Source organism: Synchiropus splendidus, chromosome 10 (genome assembly GCF_027744825.2).
Source record: "Synchiropus splendidus isolate RoL2022-P1 chromosome 10, RoL_Sspl_1.0, whole genome shotgun sequence".
NCBI lineage: Eukaryota > Metazoa > Chordata > Actinopteri > Syngnathiformes > Callionymidae > Synchiropus > Synchiropus splendidus.
Genome location: NC_071343.1, coordinates 11,937,202 through 11,958,495, shown reverse-complemented (window position 1 = coordinate 11,958,495; position 21,294 = coordinate 11,937,202). Strand labels below are relative to the sequence as shown.

At 41.1% G+C, this 21,294-nt stretch overlaps 2 protein-coding genes across 3 annotated transcripts; both read left to right on the top strand.

Moving 5' to 3' along the window:
- The first annotated feature begins 531 nt into the window (after window positions 1-531).
- fundc1 (FUN14 domain containing 1) lies at window positions 532-3,212 on the top strand. The gene is made up of 5 exons (XM_053876393.1): window positions 532-697; window positions 1,084-1,237; window positions 1,719-1,794; window positions 2,301-2,429; window positions 2,542-3,212. Exons 1-5 carry the CDS (start codon window positions 679-681, stop codon window positions 2,617-2,619), a joined length of 456 nt encoding a protein of 151 aa, XP_053732368.1. The 5' UTR covers window positions 532-678; the 3' UTR covers window positions 2,620-3,212.
- Window positions 3,213-3,348: 136 nt separating this feature from the next.
- Window positions 3,349-20,938, top strand: efhc2 (EF-hand domain (C-terminal) containing 2). 2 transcript variants are annotated; one of them, XM_053876392.1, is made up of 16 exons: window positions 3,349-3,600; window positions 5,652-5,840; window positions 6,185-6,373; window positions 6,441-6,591; window positions 6,963-7,186; window positions 7,433-7,684; window positions 8,271-8,378; window positions 9,814-9,952; window positions 10,538-10,703; window positions 10,762-10,904; window positions 12,009-12,205; window positions 12,462-12,595; window positions 13,357-13,551; window positions 16,513-16,605; window positions 16,776-16,875; window positions 20,406-20,938. In XM_053876392.1, the coding sequence occupies exons 2-16, from the start codon at window positions 5,709-5,711 to the stop codon at window positions 20,568-20,570; spliced, it is 2,388 nt and encodes a 795-aa protein (XP_053732367.1). In that variant the 5' UTR covers window positions 3,349-3,600; window positions 5,652-5,708; the 3' UTR covers window positions 20,571-20,938. The 2 variants fall into 2 exon arrangements, with proteins under 2 accessions (XP_053732367.1, XP_053732366.1); XM_053876391.1 differs by lacking the exon at window positions 3,349-3,600 and adding an exon at window positions 4,717-4,787.
- Window positions 20,939-21,294: the final 356 nt, after the last annotated feature.

Below are 21,294 nucleotides of genomic sequence, written 5' to 3'. Positions count from 1 at the left end.
GCTTAATTATATGTGTCGTCTTTTAATATATTTGATTTCAATTTTCACAATAAAAGAACTATAATATATACATATACATACTATAATAATATACAAAAATATCTGCGTCACAGAATACTTGTTGAACAATTTGTTTTATAGTAATTTATTTGAAATAATTTTAAAGATAAGGTGTCATCACATTTAATTTTTATTATTGAGATAAATATTTAAGAAAATTAAGGTGTGTTTTTTTGTTGCACCTTGAAGTAAAACACTGTAATATTGAATACATGGTGGCAAAACATTTAAAGGATAGATTATGCAGTTTTAACTGCCGAAATGTACATGACTGCATTACCCAGGATGCACATCGGCTCCGGCGTGCCGGTAGCGAATCTATTATATTTCGTCTTATACGAATAGATAATCGTCACTTTTTCATTTATTCATGTGTGAGTTTCTTGTGTTATTGTAATTTCTTAAAAGATGTTGATTGTTTTGCCGTTGTACCGTAAATGTATGACGTATCGCCTAATTTCCGACTAAAGTAATGGAAAAAAACTATTATGACATTGAAATTATTTAGCTTTTGGATATTTGCGGCAACAGAACAACGCAATGTTGAGATTTGTCCAGTGTAGAATATGCAAATGAACCCCGGAAGCTGCGGCAGCTGAAAACGGCCCGCTACCCAAAATGGCGAATCGCGACAAGGGTATGGAAATAATTGTTCTAATGTCGTGTTATTGGGTGACTTTGAATCTTGTCACGTGTTGCGCATATGTCTACGGCTTGCAGTTGTCTCGTAAACGTGTTTCAGTCGCCGTGTCTGACGTTGTTGCGTACGTTTTCTGACTAGTTTCTGTCACCTCTGCTAACTTTAGCTGGAGTTTGAATGTGTTGCTGCCCCTCAGAATGACATGTGTCCAGCACGTCATTCTGCCGCTTGCAGAAAAGCACATAGTGCTACGTGTACTGCGCGTGATTTATGCTTGTACGCATACATGATGTGCACCTGTAATGTGTCTGTTTAATGGCCTACAGTGCTGTTTACTGAGCGCTGTGTGGCCAGTCTTCACTTTCCTCTCTCTCTGTGTTCAGAGCTCGATGAAGAGATCTACGACAAAGTCGTGGACCTGACGGAATACGCCAAACGTCAGCCATGGTGGAACCGGTTGTTCGGCAAAAACTCCGGCCCTCTGGCGGAGAAGTACTCCGTGGCCACACAGATCGCCATAGGGGGAGCGAGTGGATGGTGAATACGTTCTCACTTGCTGTCCACTATCATTCTCCTCTCCTAAATTCTGTTGTATGAGAGAAGTGGTGTCCCTTGCAGGAGGATGTTGAACAGGATTTGCTGTAAATGCAAAGCTCTTAATGATCTGGATGAGAAAGTAATCTGCTTAGTAACAATGCAATTTGGCAACCATTGTGAGACTGCAGACGTGTCAACAAAAAAGCATGAAATGACTCCAGAGATCATGAAGTTTTAAAGTCTTTCTTAAGTTCTTAAAGTCATATAGATAAAGCTCGACCTGACTTTGCTTTTCATAGTTGTAAACTGAAAAGCAAAGGTCAACAAGGTGAGATTGAAAGAGAAACCATCTGGCACGGGGATTAGCCATAGTAGAGATGGAAACATCATAAATACAATAAGTTTATGACTTCTTGTGATAGAGTTGTGTATCTGCATTGTAAAGTGATCTTGATAAAAGTTTGTGTTTGACTGGATTTAGGTGTGCAGGTTATCTGTTCCAGAAGGTCGGGAAAGTTGCTGCGACAGCTGTTGGGGGAGGGCTCCTGTTGCTCCAGGTATTATTCATTTATTTCTCAATTTCTACCTATGATACTGTTTAAACTCATTGAATTACTTGTTTTAACCCACGGGATTTTGATTTAGGGCCGAGGTGAAAATACCTCTTCACCACAACGCTGTCTTTTATCTCAGAATTTGTTCTCCTCCGCCTTCTGGTGCCTTATTAAACGTGGTGTGTAAAGCAACATTATAGAGTAAATTTCTTGGCCATCTTTAGCTTGTTGGCCAGAACAATGTCTGATGTTGCTCAGGAAAGCAACAGACTGCAACTAAATTGATCAGGTATAGCCTAAAGTCAGATTACATTTCAGCATGTTATTGTTAACTTCTGCATTTTGACTAATGCAACGTTCTGCACACCTTTTCTTGTTTGTCCAGAATCACTTAATGTAGCACATGCATCATCACCCCTCTTTGTTTTGACCTTGAGCTAGATTCTTTTTTTTGTTACTTTGCTGCTGCTTTGTCTTCAGATAAACCTTTGTAACTCATTGCTCTTCAGATTGCCAACAACAGCGGCTACATCCAGGTGGACTGGAAGAGAGTAGAGAAGGACGTCAACAAAGCTAAGAAGCAGATAAAGAAGAGCACCCATCAGGCTGGTCCAGAGCTGAACACCTTTGTTGAAAAGGTGAGATTTCTGTTGAGCTGTTGGTTTTTGAGACTCTATTTATTATTACCCTTTTTGTTTTGTTTTTCAAATTCCTTGGGAAGTTTGTCATTTATTTATGTTTATTTTCCAGACAACAGAGTTTGTGAAGAAGAACATTGTTGTCACCAGCGGCTTTGTGGGAGGTTTCCTCCTCGGCCTGGCCTCCTAGTCTCTGTGATACTCCTGGGGAAAAAAGCAAACTAGAAAAGAGTGCTGGACCTTTTGCTACTTGGTCATCCAATATTTTTATCTTATCATTAGCTTGTAGCCAAGTTTCGCTACAGAAAACGTTGTGCCTCCCCTCGACTTACTGTAGCGATGTGTAATCTGAAAACGCTCCACTTCCCCGGCCGAGTCACGGCTCACATCAGGCAGGGTATTTAAGAATAAAAGCTTTGACTGACAATGAATTGTATGGAAATGTAAAACGGTGTTGCACATTAATGCTGAGAAAGAGCAGATAGAAGTCAGGCACATGGCTCGTCTATTTATTCCATGGCACTTTACTTACAACTCTCAGTTCAAACTGAGCAGCTTTATTGTTTATAGCCACACTCTGAGGTTGTTACGTTGAATATCTGGTGGTGCCCTCAATTCCTTCCTTGTATTGCTTGGTTACAGTCATGAAGTGTTTCTATCCACCAATGTTTAACTCGTCCCAAGTGCTGCTGGGAGTGGGTTTGCCTTTCTTGAGGAAGTTTGGAGAGTGATATCGCCTGCATCTATTTTTAAAATTGCACCCAATAAATTTTGGTTTGTGAACTGAAGTCTGTGTCTTTCACCCAAAACTGGAGCTTTTGTACAGCAGTCGAAACCATTGTAGCTGAAAAACTACTGTTGTCTTTCTGTTATGTTCAACTTGCAGGAGAGCAGAAGTGGCTGCAGGTATATGTGCATCAGAGGCCCATCTTGTAAACAAGCATGGAAATGTTCTTGTATGTATCCCACAAAACAACTTAAAATATTCCAATGCATGTCTTCTCAAGCTTTCCTTTCAAATTTCGTGCCACGTGGCGACACGCCCCCGGCACCACGAGAAGGGGTGGTTTCCATGGTAACCATAAACACCACTTCAGTTGAGCTGAAAGAGCTTATAAAGGTTTTACAGACCAGGCTGAGTTTCCTGACGGAGTAAACTGCCTCCAGTAATGTGAGTAACTTCATTAAGACTTGGTTAATAGAATGTTTAATAAGAACAAGTCAAAGGTAACTATGACAATGGTGAGTTTTAACAATGGTTGTAATAACTGCTTTTTTTAAGTTGTTAAAAAGTAACCATTGGTTCGCACGCACCAATGTTTGTGTCAGATGCATAAGATGATAATGCAACACACTGCAAGTGAGGGAAAAAGTCAACTCAAAGTCAAGCTAGCAACCATTACTCTGCATGTTAAGTTACTTTTTTAAACATTTACAAAAATCACTGCATGTCTTTAACCCCCGATCGTGTTTCCCAAAATCAATTTCAGAGTATTTTTTTAAATGACAAACAACAACCAGGATTCTGAGCAGGAAATACAAATCTGCTTCCCTTTTAGAACCTTGACCTGGGGGAGAAAATACTGTAACTCCCGAAACATTTTGAGTTGTATCTGGTGGAACACAGATTAGATGGCCTTCAGTAGTTTTTACATTTTTACAGTGTCTAAATTTTGCTGTGAAGAAAGAAGCGTTATCCATTTTCTGTCCTCATTTCCCAGCTCAATATAGATTCAATATAGACAATATAGAATTCTCCTTGTCCTTAATGCCACCTGACTGGCTGTCTCAATGCCTTTCTTGCTTTGACATAAAATATGTGAAATACGAATCTGTAGAACACACATTTTAAAGACATGTTTTGATTTAAAAATAGACTTCGGACAATAGAAATGATATACCATATAATAATATATAATACTGTTCACAAAATGATCATATTTCTCAATTTTTTTTTCATAAAAAAAAAAAAATAATAACCAACATAACCAATAAAGCTTTACTCAACTCAATGTTTCATTTCAGTTTTACATCACAGCTACATTAAATACTTGCTCATATCTAACCAACGACTAAACAAATAAAAGCTCAGTTCCACTCGTCATCACACAGTAAGAATAGTATCAGCAAACTCTTTGAGACTGTTTGTGGCTTTATTCACCTGTGTCTTTGATTCTTTGTGTCTTTTGTCTGTCACTGGCAGCTTGTGATTTCAAAGCTGTGCTCGAGCGCCCCCACAGCTAAGAATATAAATACAGCCACAGTCCATCAATTAAGCACCAGGTGTCAATTAAAAGCCTCAACCTTTGAGCCTATGATTCTAATTTGAAACGCACATAGCAAAAATCTGTGATAATGGTGAGTGAGACGACAAGTCTCTGGTCTCTTCCTCGGTGTGAAGGAGAGATGCTGCAGGGAATCTTGTTCTCCTTTTTGGTCTCACATGTTTTTCTAATGTGCAGTAATAACGTTTCAATAATTCAATTCTTTACCTTTAAGCAAATGTATATTGATATTTTTGTGATGATGAGATTTTCAGTAGAAGGCAACTTACTTGAACACATTTATTTGCATTCATGATTTTTACATTTTTCTCATTTTTATTTATTATACATTTTTTATATTTTTACACATTTAAGATCAAATTATTATTTTTTACTTGAATTTGAATTGATATATTAGCTTTTTATTTATTTATTTATAAATCAAACATTCTCATTGGATTGTTTTGCCTCGTGATTATTGTTATATTTTACATTTTTATTTTTTGCATTATAATTCAAATACTTGAATCAGATTATGATTATTATTTTAGGTATTATCAAAGAAGTCTTTTCATCTAATGAAATGTATTGTTTATTGGTGAATTTTATCATTATATTTAAAAAAAATGTATGACATTAATAATCCGTTTGTGTTTTGTTGCATCTCAATTATTTCTTAATTATTAAATTTTATATTTATTGCCGAACAATATTTTCATTTTCACATCTGATAATATCTTTTGTCTCTTCATTACAGAATTGTATTTGGTCTGATGTATTTATATTTATATTACTTGTCTTGTGTCAACCTGAACCAGAGAGAATTTTATTGTTGTTTTCATTTCTTTTACTTTAAAGCATGTCCTGTCAAGTGTTGCTTCAGTGACAACTACACTTCTCCTCTATGTCTTTATCGCATCTGCAACACAACTATTTCAACTCAATACACTTCTTTCAGTTGCCAACCGACAAATACCACAAGTCTCAACATTTCGACTACTCCAACGGCGTCCCCATGATGGTGGGCAACAAGAAGCCGGGGATTGGAGGTCAACCACTGACCGGGCAGAGGGTCAAACGAAAATACTTCCTCTACCCGATGTCACAGCGCAGTGACATGCCAACAAAGGCGGCCATCGACAAACAGGTGATTTTTAATGTCATATTTAAAACCACATTTTACAGCTCATGATCTATCAGACACTTGTTGATATATTGGACACTTATTACAACACAGTGTTACTGTTACGGTCCAACACTGTGCATTGCGTGTATCATTTTAATTGTGCAAACTGTTAGCAACGTCTGTCTCAAGGCTTTTCAAATGATTTACCTTAGAATTTCTGAGTGTCATTGACTTCAGTTGTGGCTCTGGAAAGTGTTTCTATGATGAACCACATAAAGCTGGTTAGAAGAATAAAAACTTCATCTAAAAAGTTAAGCTGCAGCTGGAAATATTGAAGTACATTTAGAAATGTTTTTTGTTTTCAGATCCAGATGGACAAATTCCACAAATCCCAACATTTCGATTACACCAATGGAATCCCAATGATGGTCGGAAGCATCAAGCCGGGCATTGGAGGAGAGCCACTCAAAGGTCAGAAGGCCAAACCCAAGCAGTCTGTCTACCCCAAAGCCCAGTGCAACGACTTACCTTCGTGGGTGACGTTCAACAAACAGGTGTGCGGCAGCAGCTTGGCTTCGTCATCGACCCACTTTCTCAACTCAATCCCATTCTCCCTTCCAGGCTCTGTGTTTCGATGCTTACTTCAAGGAGATAGTTCCCTATAATCAGAACGAGCTGTACAGAATCAGGAAGTGTAAGATCTACTTCTACCTGGAGGACGACACCATCCAGGTCGTGGAGCCCAAGAGCAAGAACAGCGGCATGAAACAAGGTAAGAGGTGACGGTTGGTCACAAATCCAGGTTGAATTAGAATTTGCCATGAGGTTATTGATGGACCAGGAAGTGAAATAAATAAAAAAATAAATAGCCATTTGTTTAAACACTGAGTTGGTCTGTGCGTATGTTTAATGTTTATAATCTAGATGCCATATTATTTTTACAGTTAGAATCTATATATGTGCAGAGCTGTATTGTATTGAGGATATTTGCTCAACCAATAACATGTATAAATACTCAAAATATCAGTGAGTACGCACGTCACAATAGAAATGTCTCATGTGGTCAGAAAATACGGTGTTTACCAAACAGTCACATTTTCTTCTTTTCACTACATTCAAGCGTTTCATTGATTTCTCACGCAGGCGTCTTCATCCACCGCCAGAAGATCCCGCTCCCGCCTCCCAACCAGGAGGAGTTCTACAACATCTACCACTTCAACATTAACCAGGAGATGGAGCTGTTCGCCCGTAAGTTTATCATCACCGACTGCGACCCCTTCACCAGGAATTTCTTCACTAAACTCGGGGTCCGACTCAACGACCGCGTCGACATACCGGACGACCCCTACAGCAAAGTCCGGCAGCAGGTTGGAGCTCTTTAATTTTTTATTTTTGTATTTATTATATATTATATTATTTATTTGAAGTACCGGAGGAACATTAAAAAATATATAATTTACACTTTATTATTGTAAAACATATTCAAAAGAGTACATCTTTATAAACCACTAATATATAATGCATATTTAACAAAATAACAACATAAAAAATCAAGCATGTGGAAGTCAAAAATAATCCCAACACCAGTTCACCACTGACCTTCTGCCCTCCAGGCTGAGGACAGGATCGCGCCCCGTCGGCCGTACGAACGACTGGACACGATGAAGCAGTTCATGGACCACGACCGGCAAGTCCTGCGTTTCTACTGCCTCTGGGACGACTCTAAGACCATGTTCGGGGACCCGCGAGAGCTCATTCTTCACTACTTCCTGGCCGATGACACCATTGAGATCCATGAGGTCTACCCACCCAACTCAGGCAGGGACGTTCTGCCCAAGTTCCTCCGGCGCAGCAAGCTGCCTAAGGTGATGAGACCTGCCCAGAAAAGAGTTTTAGATTATTACACTTATTGCTGTGATAAAAAAAAAAAAAAAAAGTTGTGTAAGTATGGCAAAAAAGGGGGTCCAAAAAAGGTCCAGAAGCCAAATGTGAAATTGAAATTCAATGTATATCATTCGGAAAAAAATATATATATATGTTACTTGATTCATACATTTTATTTTTAATGAGAAATCATTTTACAATATAGATTACTGACTATAAATAGCAAACCATTTTTAAAAATATTTATAGCTATCAATAGCAACATATGGAAACAGGAAGTAAAGGTATAAAGAGTTTCAGCTGATGTCTTTATATTTAGGGGCAAGTTTTGAGCAAATGTTGCAAAAATTGTAATGTTCACTGGCTGATCAGTGTTTTTTTGTGTGTTCTTCTGCAAGCCTCTGACTGAATCCTGATTCATCTTGAAAGATAGCCAGAGCTCAATCACTCTTGAGCTCACGCTCTGGTGCCGTTTCATTTAACGCCTCAGCCTCCTAATAAGGCCGATCCACCTTCCAACCAATCAGTCATTTTCTCCTCCGGGTTTTGTTTATTATCTCTGTGCAGAACGCTCCGACCCAGATGAGGCAACCTGGCGAGGTCACAGACCGCACACTGCTCAACGTGCTGACGTCCTCCAACCAGGCCACCCACTACATCCTGGACAGTCTGAAGGTTCGGCTTGTCAATATTCATATCAGTTAGATTTGCGCTCATACGGTCGCCTCGGCATTTTTTAAAATTCTGAAAAAGTAAAAAAGAAACCGTAAATGGTGTGATTTGAAGTAAACGCAACACAATGATCTTCAACAAATACAAAGTGTAAAGCTCAGATCACTGTTTGGGCAACAGTGATGACAGTACTTTGGCGAGACAAGAGTCAAAAGACGAAGGTCTCGATTGAGCCACCAAGCTCCTCCTACATTTGGTCACAAGCTGTGATGGAAAGAACACAATCTAAATGGTTGAGAAGCTCAGTAGTCCAGGAGAGACTCACAGTAGAGCAGCTGCTTCTCTGCAGTTTCTCAGGCATTTAATGTAGCTCTGTTAGAATGGACCCTTTTGGGACAACTCTGGGGCAGACCCCGACCATGCTGAAGAGATACAGTGATTCCTCAGTTTTAGAACGTCCCAGACTTCGAACAAATCGGAGTTCGAACAAAAATTTCGAGATTTCGAAAATCCAGAACTCGAACGCCCCCGAAAAACGCCTGGAAAAACATAACGTGCACGGACCGATCAGCTGACCCACTACGCGCTTTGTTATTGTGTATAACGCAGCCTCTGTATGCAGACGTGTCCCGTTAGCTACATTTACTGACTGTTTTTTCTTCATATTGAGGTGTAAAACCTTTCCTGTCTCCACACTGGACCGTGGTAGAGTGTCACAGGGGAGGTGCTCGCTCTCCACACACACTCCAGGGTTTGATGTCCTGTTGTGGGCTGGAGCTGGGACAGGGATGAGGCGAGTCTGGGACAGAGCGTGACTTGGTTTATGACTTTGTCACAGCCAAACTGCACAGAAGCGCACATTCAGAGCTGGACACGCACCGGGCACCTCTTCACTTCTGGAGAGACGTCACTCACTCGGCAACCCCTCCCACATGCAGCGGCCACACACATAGAGGAACAGCGCACCTGCAGCAGACGCTCTACACTCACTCCTACAAAAGACTGTTTTAAGGCTAGGAACGCATTATCTCTTTTTCCATTCATTGTAATGGGAAAAATCGATTCAGATTTCGAACAATTCGCTTCTCGAACGGCCGTCTGGAACGGATTGTGGTCGAGAACCGAGGTGCCACTGTATTGTCTCTGAGTTGACCCAGGTAGGGTCACTGTATTCGACCTCAGTTAACTGGATGAAATTGGATGAAAGGAGTGACAACATACCGACAGTAGATGGCGCCATTTATTTAACAGTTTGAAATCAATGACGTTGAATAATTTCAATAACTTGGCTCGTTTAAACATGACTTACAGATCGACATCAGCAGTTGAGGTTGTTTGAATGACAGAATGTTGCCCTGTGTTTATACAGCTGAAGTGACTCCGCTTTAATGCTCTGCCCAGGAATAAACAGCCTGTTGTTCTTCTTGTCTTCCTGTAGACTGGAGCTGTTCACGAGGAGTGCTACAAGGACTGTGACCTGATGCTGGGCCGAGAGGTCAATGTTTGGGGCCGGAAAGTGATTCTGACCGAGTGCGATGACTTCACCAAGCATCACTACCGCACCAAATATGGCATAGGTAATCATGCTGCCTCTCGATGCCCACATCACGTCCAGCAGAATAGAATCTACTTGTAAAGTGCTTGTAACTGCAACATGACAACAAAATTGAATACAAATGGTAACAAAATCCCTGAAGGAATTCGCTTTGGTCGACAAACTAAATCTGCTGCCTAAAAATAAAAGCTGGGAAAAACAACATAATAACCCTTTTAAAGTAGTTACAACAGGCTCCAGGATGTTAGACGTGGTTACAGCTAAATGCATTTCTTGTTTGCTGGTCCTCAACTGCACCCAAAACTTGTTGAACAACAGCGTCATGCTGTGCATTTTGAGAAGTAGCTGGCAGATAGGTTTGCTATCCAGTGCAGAAGGAAGCAGCCTTGACTGATATCAGACACCACTGTTGGAGTTGGAGTGACATAAGCTGAGATGGGTCAGCCACCATGGGCAGGTTTAGGGGCTCTGTATTAGTCACAGTAGTAAAGCACTCCAAACCTCTAGTGACAGGCAGATGTGATGGAGGGTTCTGTTTGACTCCCAGAGGTCAAAAATCATTCTTCCTCCTGGACCTTTTAAGTTCCTCACTTTTTTTTTTTTCCAGAGGACTTCACCCCCGTGCAGTACAAATCTCCCCCGGTCCCCAAGCCTGCGAGGCTTGTACCCCCTTATAATGGTTTTGGCTCCGAGGAGGACTCGCTCAGCTCCTGCCAGGGCTTGCTGCCTAAACCTCCCCGAAAAGATTTCTGCAAATTCATGGAGAAAGACAGGTTGGATGAGTCACGATTGAATCCGGGTCCCGGGTTTGATGGAGTGCGTGTCTTCCAGATGTGGCCTGGACAGTAATGTGATGAGCTTCAACGCAAAGATGGTGACGACGGATGAAGTGGACAAAGAAAGAGTGTTTGTCATCTCCTTTTTCCTCTCTGATGACACCATCAGTGTATTCGAACACCCCCGGAAGAACTCAGGTGACTGACGCAGTGCAGATAAAAAAACAAAAGCCCTTTCACGGTCGACGCGGTATAAGCCTCAGTGTAGCACGTTTGCTTCGTAAAGTAGCTGGAATTGAGACACAAACCAACCGCTTGTTGCCTTATAAGGTGAAACTGCATATTAACCGGTGAGTCACGTGCGCCTCAACAATTCTTACATTGGAGGCCACTAGAGCTGAAATGGCAACACACACCCAACTATGCTCCATAGAGTCACAATGTCTACGGTTCAAATGCACCTTTCGTTCATGAGCTTATTCATCGACTCCCTCGCATCACTTGTGAGGCAGAATGTGTGTTGACTCATGGTATTGCAGAATATTGAATGCAGAAGTGTAGATGTCCTTTATTAGTCCCACAGTGTGGAAATTCAACATGTTGCAGCAGCCAATGAAAACAAAGACACAAAAATACCCAAGACATTATAGATAAATACACACTAACATCAGTGTACATAAACAAAACTGCGTAGTCACAAGCTATAAAACAACATAAGACAAATAATTAAATACTATTTAATATTTAGATTGAGTTTCTACACTTTATTCTACACCTGCTTCAGAATTTATTTTGAAACAAACTAGATATAGATTGCTCCTTAAGTATTTAACCTTTCAGTATCAGCTAGTTCTCCTCAACTGCAATTTAATAAGTTTTTAGTTGGGCAACTTTCATATTTCTCCTTGGGCACCAGGCCACACCGACACCATCCCAAAGGACAGCAAAAGTATAGTTAGTCATCATCAGAGGACACAGAAGGACAGCTTTTATCATGACTCACAAGTACCACTTTTTTTTTTTTTTTTTTACAAACCTTGCGTTCATTTATTGTAAAAATAAAGTCCAATTAAAGAGGAGAAGGCTGTTAAAAAAGTAGCCTCTAGTGAATCACCTGCTACCTGATTTATTTGGTGCATCATTAAACACAAAAGGACACAGACGGAGTTGCTGAAATATGCTTGGAGTTATTAGGCTGGCAGATTGTAATAAAAAAGTCCATAAAAGGAGAACAGATTTGGAGCGTTTTTTTTAAATATGACTGAGACATTATGTGACTTAACTCTGTCGAATATTCTCCAGGCGTGATCGGTGGTAAATTTCTACAGCGAGGACGAGTGAAGAAGCCAGGTCAGGAGTTGTTCAAGAGCAAACTGTCCGAGTACTTCACCCCTCAGGATCTGTATGTGGGAGCGACGCTCAGCCTCAACAACAGGGACTTCCTGCTGGTGGAAGCCAACGAATACACGCTCAACTACATGGAGCAGCATGCCGAGGAGGTTCGTAAGCTCATGCACATTTGAGAAAAGTTCCAAAATCATGGCTGAAAAAATGGGGGATTCTTAAAAGGTAGCATCAGTTTAGTGGATCTTGAAGTTGTCTGAAAGATTACAGAAAAAAAACAGTAAAGTTACATCCAGACATTGGTCTATTTTAGTCCTTAAAGTTCCTATTTCCTGTAGCAACAAGTGCTTCTAACATAAACCTGATACTGTCAGCACAACAGTTTAAAATCTTTTTCACAATCTGATCAAGTTTCCCAGGGCCGATTTAGGTCGGATCTTCAACAAAATCCGTTCTTATGCGGAGGAGAGGCTGAGGGAGATGAGGAACTTTCTTGCTGAGAAAGACCCCGCCAACTCTGGCTACATTGGCTATGAAACTCTGAGGTAAGCAGGCCGCCGGGATCACTTCTAACAGCCGATACGACCGGATAAACACGACATTACCGTCGCCATTCAAGGTCTGCTGGTTAGAGAACCACTCAATCTTTAGAATTGATCACAACAGGTTTATTATCAATGACTTTTATTTTCTGATGCTCACTGAGTTTCCTGGAGGATCATTGCGATACAAAGGAGAAAGGCAATGGAGGGACGTTAATGGTGTGATCTGGAAGCTAATTGTGAGCTTGACCGGGAGCCAGGAAGACATTAGAGATGTCTACTGAAGGGATTCTAGTGCTGAGAGTTGTGAAGACAATGAAGGGTAATTCTCAATTAGAATCCTAAGCAAACTGTCATGGTATTTCCTGGTCTGGATTTGGGACCCACCATTATCCTTATATGTCAAGCCGTGACCCAAATCTAGCAAGTGGGTGGAACTTTCTGCAAGTAAAAATATATATTGAAGATGCTACAAATGCTGTTTGAACCTCATGCGTCACATACTACAGCAGTGTTGTTAAGATTGCCCAATAAAAAGTCATCTAACTACTGTCCCACTTTTGGGGCCTGAATATTCTCACCATAATAACGGAGGTGGAAGTTTAACCATGTCAGAGCACCTCATTCTCCATCTGAAAGTCCATTTCTGAGTTTTGTGTATTTGTTCGTACCCTGTATTTCGATTTATTTCACCCAGTCACCCATGCTTTAGCAAATACACTTGCATAGAATGGCAATTTGACAAGTGTGTTTTGTGATCTTAGGGACAAGCTCTTAACTCTGGACCCAGAGCTGACGGAACACGAAGTTCTGGTGCTCTGCCGATGCTTCCTGGAGCAGGAGAAGCCCCAGCTGGAAGTGGACCTGCTGCTCGCTGTCGCCCAGGACTTCCTCATGAAGAAGAGCTTTCAGGAGTTTCTGGGCTTGTCTAAAGCCTTCGCCCTCCAAGACAAAAAGAGGTAGGTGCCCCTGACGTTGACTCACGCTGACACGCGCTGACACCAAGACTGTGCAGCACACACATGATGGCAGACAGAGGTGGCAACAGCGGTGCTGGCAGTTAAGCCGCACCTCACAGTGACGATTAGTTCCAGCAGCGGGGAAAGGGAAGCATTGGAACCAGATGGAGCGCAGTGTTTTGCAAGCCTCAAGAAAACACACAAACACAATGTTATTGCTAGTTTACCCCCCAAAAGAACCTTTCTTATTATTTTCACAAACGACAGCTTTATGCAACTGGTTTTTATTCTTCAACCAAGAAAATCCACAAATTTTCCCCTCCCAAAATATAGTTTCTAGTTGAGTAATGTAACATGATAGTGAGTTTCTGCTCTGTTCCAACATGGCTGCCCAACATCTCAGCAATATAAAGTGTGCTTTAACAAATGGGTTTGTTGCTGCTTGAATAGCTTGTTTATCATCAACACGTGTTGCTATGCATAACCAGTAAACCTGGCAGAGCACTCACCATCAGTGTCGTGTGTTACGCACCGTAACTGTGAAGGTAGAAAGCTGACTTTCAAATGGTTAAAGAGGAAGCCCGTGTATCGTAGGAAGAAAAGCACAGAGACAAAACTTGCAGTCAGCTGCTACTCCATTTAGATCGATCCATTCTCACTCCCCTGGCCTTTTATGTTGATGTTGGAAAGAGGACTTTTGCGTCCCATACTGATGCCAAAGGCAACCTTCAGCGTTGCCTGTTTCAGTGGAGTAAAATCTTTTCCGTCCAGTGTCGTGTCCCAAAGGGGAAGGTGTGGAGCACAAGCACAGGCGAGACATTTGGGAGCTCTCTTCACCAAAATATTTTGGTGTCCATTTCCCATATAAAGCCCCTTACACTGTATGGCACTTCTCCTTACTGACAGTGTTGAAACCCACAGCTGTTTGAGGGGGTTTAAATTGCAATTGGTGCGGTGTTACATGCAGAACGGAATAAGCCGATATAGCTTACCTAACCCCAACCTTCATCTTTCTTTTACACAATGTAATGCCCACAGTGTCGGGATACTGTATATTGTTGGAAGGTGTAGAACGTGTGCTTCAATTGAAAGCCTAATGCGTCAACATGTGACGCTGAAGGCTTCCTTCTGCGTCAGTATAGGACGCAAAAGTTGACTTTCCCAATGTCAATATAGTACACAACGGGAGTGTGGAATTTTGGCAAATAAACAATATCAATTGTAGTCCCGTATAAGACATCTGGATGAGTTTAAAAAATGTTAAATATCTGCAAGCAACATTGCAGCTTCAAAAGAACATGTTTGTCCCACCATTAAAATGAAAGATAAAACCCAAAACACAAATTGCAATACGAGTCTGTACTTTCAACCTCTAATCCCACATTGCTTTTTTGATAAACAGTTACAACACTGGCAATGACAGAAAACATTTTCACCCCAATGTTTACATGCGAACTCAGCGGTGGTATTCCGTCGAGCTGGCAGGGGAAGTTGTGTTTTTAAGCCACGACGTGTTGGACCTGAACTATCACCAGAGCAACACGCTAAAACTTCCCCGCAGGTCCATACAGCCGTGTTGACACCTCGAGTCAGTGTCAGCTTGTTCATCATTCCCGTTAATGGGAAGGCACGGCAGGAATGGGCCTCCGGACCGTCTGGCATGGCCACGGAACACAACAAAGATCTCTTGTGTCAGCAACACTCACACATCACCAGACAAATCCACATCGGAGACGGCTCATGTAAATAACGTATTGATCAAACTGCTTTTTATTACTGAAATGCCAACTATGGTTGCCGATGATGGCATATTTGGCCGGGTCCGCGTGCTATACATGTCAGCGCTAATTTACGTTCTCGCTCCGCCGTCGCTACGATGTCTGTGTGAATGTGAATTCTGCAGCATTGTTTAGTTTCCACCGCCGCAATTATGGTTTCTTTTTACTTGGAAAGTTCAAAAGTCACACCCGTGTGGTAAGTTCTTTGGTTATGACATCGAGGTTCAAACAGTTTTGTTGAGGGTCAAAATGGGGCTCAGACGTCCCCCTGTGGTTAGAACCTCTGATTCTGTCAAAGAGCAGGCGGCGCTCTCCATGACGGCTATTACCAGCTCACATGTGGCCAACCATTGTTCTAAGACACTAAGGTCTCTTTAGGACACTGAGAGGCACTAAACAACTCAACTACAACAATATGGCTGACTCAGATGTAACCTATTACAGATGGAGCTCGCTCATAAGGTTCTCACATTTGTAAAAGCACCTGTTTTTTAATTGAATTCAAAACAAAGTATCCATATTTTATGAGAAAACATTAAACAAAAAAATATATTGTATAAAATGTATAACAGCCAAAATACTATTCTGATTAAAATGTAATCAATATTTTAGTATAATATTTGTTTTCCGACAGTGTATTTTAAGTCAAAACAAAATACAGAATCAGACTTAAAATAATAAGTGCATTATAAAAAAGTTTGTACAACAAATTGTTTTAAAGTTTGTTTATTTTCCAAACATGGGTAAACTATTGACTATTATTTTAAGTGCCTTAAGAATATTTCATTTAATATAATGGAGAAACAACAATATTTTAGAAAAACATGACAGAATAAAGTAATACATTCAAATTAAAAAGGACACTAAAAATATACATTAAGACATAGAGAAGTGACTTCAAAGATGAAAAGTAACTGAAGGTTAGCAACACACAAAGGACTCAAACAAACACAAACAAATAATCCTCTGAAGGTTTGATGAAGATAACTGACAAAAAATAAAGAATTTAACAGCACACTCAGAAATACTATATTATAATAAATGTGTAATGAATATTTCAGCAAAACTACATTGCATTGAAAGGAAACAAAAACATTTTTGACTCCAAGCAGTTGAGGGATGCTATCATTGAAAGTGAAATCTGAGTTTTACATTTTCCCCTCATTGCTCTGCTCCACTCCAGAACCAAGGTTCTCTCCCTCAAAGAGATGGTGACCATCTGCAAGTCCTGCCGTCTTCCCCTGCCAGAGAAGTTGCTCAACACCCTGCTGGACATGTGAGTGTCCACAAAGTAGCATTTGGCCACTGTTGGATCCAGCTTCACCTTTTGAGCATTATTTATTTACACAAGCTGTGAAGTAAACACAGATTCATGGTGCACTACTTTCACTCTAAAAAACACAATAATGTAACGGTAACTTCTGCATCGATGTTTGTGTTGTGTAGCTTCGCAGACGGAGACAAAGTGGACTACACTGCATTCCTGGCTGGTATAAACTGGGAGGACAACCGAACCACCGCAGTCACACCCAAAGACACTTTACAGGTAAGATCAAAGGCCGGCTTCAAAGTCAATGTAAAATAGTCACGGAGAAAATGCTACAGCAGATAATACATCCACAACAGAAGAATGGTTCAGCACTAGTGCAGATTTTTTACGGTAGTAGATCTTGGAAACAACCAATTCCTAAATACACAATGACCATGCAATCTTTCTTGTATGGCTAAAATTCAATGAGAATCCTTTATTTGCCCCAATCCCTTATATTCCTACTGTAATAGGAACTGAATTGATTGTAATAATATCTCCTGACGAGTAAATATATATATATATATTTCCCCACAAGAGATTTCGGAAGCATCTTTATACAGCAGCACGTCATGCGACGATGCTGAGTGCCGTGTCATTGCTCTGCTGGGATGGAAATCTGCGGCTCTGAAAGGGCATTTTGCTTCAAAACACCATTCATTTGTTGATAAATGAGCCTCTTAATGATGTTTTTGGGAAACGGGAGGCTTGACATTGGACCGCTTTGAGTGACTGTGACGCGTTCAGATTCAATTAGAGGTTTAATTGCCGCAGCTGTCAAGGACGAAGAATCCGTTATGCTGAGGAATACAAGTGAATGTCAGCAGTCTACTCAAGTCCTAATCTTTTTTCAGAGGTTTTTGATCCGCCCCAGAAAAGTCTATAAATCAGGTTCGATCAAACTGTGGGGTTCCTAAAGTAAATGTAACAAATATAATGAATAGAATAAAGATCATGTGATGGAAATCGCACGTTGAGGCTCTCGCTCAGGTACGAATATAAAATGGCATCAGCTCTGTTCATTCAGGATAATGCTGGTACCCCTCGGAGGGTTGGTAAGGGACCTCTGCACATGCGTAAAACCAGGCTCTTGCCAGTGGCTTTATTTTGACCCCTAAAAGCTGAGATTTCCGCTTAGTGTCAACACGTAGACTACACGTAGTGTGACTCTCAATCTCAGCACGTCCTCACCGTCACTCAGAGAGGACTGTGCCTTTTAAGATAGGAGAATGCACAAGGACGTGCCAAATTTCCAGATCACACTTGGGTAAACTCCAACTCATCTATAATGAACTATTAGTATATTTACAAGGCATCACACGTATAATAGTGCAGGCCTGGCCAACCCGCGGCTGTCTCATGCGGCTCTTCACCAAATGCGATTTTGGGTCAAGTTCATCGTTTATACAGGAAATAAGACGAAAAAATAAGAGCTATTCTGGCGAAATGTCAAAATATTGTTCAAAGACTTCGTTGCGTTTAACTTTGAAACATGAACATGCCTCGCCCGGCTTGGAGCATGTTCAATACCGATGTGTGTGTCATCAGATCCACGATCAACACGATTTACATGACTTAGTTCCACGTTTGTCATTCCCTAAACTAAACGTTTGGCATGTGTTAGACACTCCAGTCTGCAGCGTCACCCACACACACCGATTCGATTTTTATATACAAGTAAAATAAATGGTGCACACGTTTCTATCTACGCCGCTTGACATTTGGAGGAGGATCGTGGTAAAATGTAAAAAAAAAAAAAACATGCATAAGAGACATACGCTGGGTGCAAACCAGCAACCTTGTGACACACAGGCATGTGTTTAACTGCCGCTAAGTCACGTGACCAGCTGTTGAGGTGAGCCTTGCAGCCTCACTTATTGGTAGGATCTTTTCAGCAACACAGTAAACAATGTGGCTCTTAGCCTCTTAGCCTTAGCTATAAAGACTCAAGAACGCCTAACCCCTACTTCATATTAATCAAGAGGTTGAATCAGTTGTCAGCCTGGTGCTGCTTGTTTCAGCTCAAACCTCATTGGTTAAACTGTGTGCGCATGATCGGTTGGAACGAAAACCTGCACCTCCCCGGCCCACTGGGGACTGGAATGGCCACCCCTGGTTGATTTGGTCATCCAACTGGGAGGGATTTTCAACGACTACATCACTGCAAAATCCTTGGAATTACGACCAAACATGTTGATTTAAAAAAGAAAAATGTCCTCCTCCAAAACAAATTTCTTCTAACCCGAAGTGCGGTGCACAGTTCAGAATAAATGGGATGTTTTTGTCCTGACTTTGCCCCTTCTCCACCGTCGATGGTACAACAGTATAAGCCAGAACTTCTTGTCACTTCCACAATGATCCTGTGGTCTTAGGTGTTTATCGCATTGTTGCTATGTGTTGTCTTCGTATGAAGGTTGTGGTCCAGCAGGATTTCTGGCACAGAGACAACCATCTTGATCAGTGGTGGGACAGAATCTCAGGTTATTGGGGCGCAGCAATACATAATGATCAACCCCTGATTTTTTTATTGTCATGAGGGGATCTCTAACAGACAAAAAAAAGAATCTCTTACGCTTTTTGTGTATCCTGATGTGCTCTGGAACAATCTTACGAAATCTCTTGAGCACTGAAAGATGTCAAGAGTTTGTCTTTGTTCTGCTGTTTCATTTTTGTTGTTGTTTTGAGAACAACAGCAAGAGGTGCATAATGCATTTCGGTTGAGTCACAGTATAGAAGGCACCAAGGAAAAGCAACATTCACCCTGCTAAACCATTTTACCAAAGCTTATACTGCAGCCATTTTGTTCGCATTATCTTGAATTGAAAAATTCTACTTCACATACAGGCAGATCAATCGCTGAGACAGTTGTGCAGGACATGGTGCAGGAGGGCATGACAACAATTTGTTGCCATAAGTGCAGAAACACACACGGGTTTTCATAAAGATCATTTCAAGCTTTGGACTTGTCACTTGTGTTTGTATATTTTCCATGCAGTGCTGATGCAGCACTGGCCAAGACTGTAAGGAGAACCACGTGTGTTAAGAGAAACAGCATCCCATCACCAGCAGGGTGTATGAGTCTCATTTTCCTGTCATGACTCTCAAAAGTCGATCCAGAACCTCTAAAAACTCTCATCAAAAGAAACAGTTGCGCCCATTTTTAAGGTTTTTTATTGGAGAGTTAGTCTGAACTGGACGTGAAAAGATGAATGGTGTTCATAAAACACAGCCAAAAAGAGACATGCCCAAGTGCACAAGATGAAAACAATTAACAGTTTTATTGTTGTTATTTTGCCTCCAACTGTTTGGTTAATAAAATAGTTCCATGTTGGGTTTGGCCTGACCCATCCACGGTTCGACCATGAACCTGAATTTGAACTCCGCCAGTTTTCCAGGGTTGATTTTCTTCTGCTGCTGCAACGTTTACCTTTGGCATTATGCTAATAGAAAAAACAGTGAGAAAAAACATGAGCATACACTTCTCAGACTTGTGCTCCCTCAACGTCAACACACCAACTCAGTGTTGTACTTTTCCATGTTCAAAGAAGTCGTCTGTGATCTGCAGGCTTGGCTTATTGAGTTGAAAAATTCAAAACCAGTTCAGTTCCCGATGGCAGCAATGAGCAGCGTCCAGCTCTACACTCCAATCCTGTCGCCTAGCACTGTGCCATAATGTTAACTGTTAATTCGTACACTATGATCGTAGTACCATCATAAATACAGTGCCATTAATGTGTAATATAATAAACCTGTCTCTCCTTCTCCAGTTTGCTGTCAACTGGCGCTATGATGAAGATGGAATTCCAGAGAAGAAAGTGAACTATTTCTCACTGCTGCGACACATTTTTGGAACAGAGCAAATCAACCCATCAAGCCGAGAGGGCGAAGGTTTAGACGCGACAAGGACGCCTGACAAACTCGGGCCCAATTAAACACCCTCGTTGACTTATTCATGGCTGGTTAAACCACCGTGTTGAGTCAAGAAGTGGTGGATTCAGGGGAGTGCTGTTTTGCAGAGGAAGTGTGAATCCTTCCAAGACGTCTTAAAACAGAGAGAGGCGTGGAAGCAGAACCACAATGGACGTTTTATTGCCTTGGTGGGCAGGACACAGTCATTTGTTTGTTTAAGAACTATGCAGTAAACCAAATACACACAAGTTTATGCCAATTCAAACACGGACATGTTGCAGTGTCAGTGGCATGATGATGGTGTTGAGTTGATATTTTAAAGAATGTAACTTTAATTCATGTTGTAAACAATGAATAAATGTTGGAGTGGTTCTAACCCTTCTCTTTTCATATGTAGCCTCTCAAATGCCTTTGTTGTCAGTATAGGACGCAAAAGTCCACTTTCCCAATGTTACTGTATTATGCTATGGGACTTGGTTCTGCAATGAATGTAGAAGTGTCACATCAGTTCATGTTCCATTTTCTTGTGACCCCGGCCAAAATTCATGGCAGACAAGATGATAGCACAAATCTCCGTTTGGGACCTCATTGGAGGCTTGTCCACCTCTGGTCCATCTTGGACACCCTCCTGAAGCATAGCAGCTATGTCCATTGGTGGAACTCACTTTAAACAGCAAGTTCATATGTAATCTTAGATCTCTTCATATAAACTTGTATAATTTGATCCCTTGAACCATTTCAAATCTG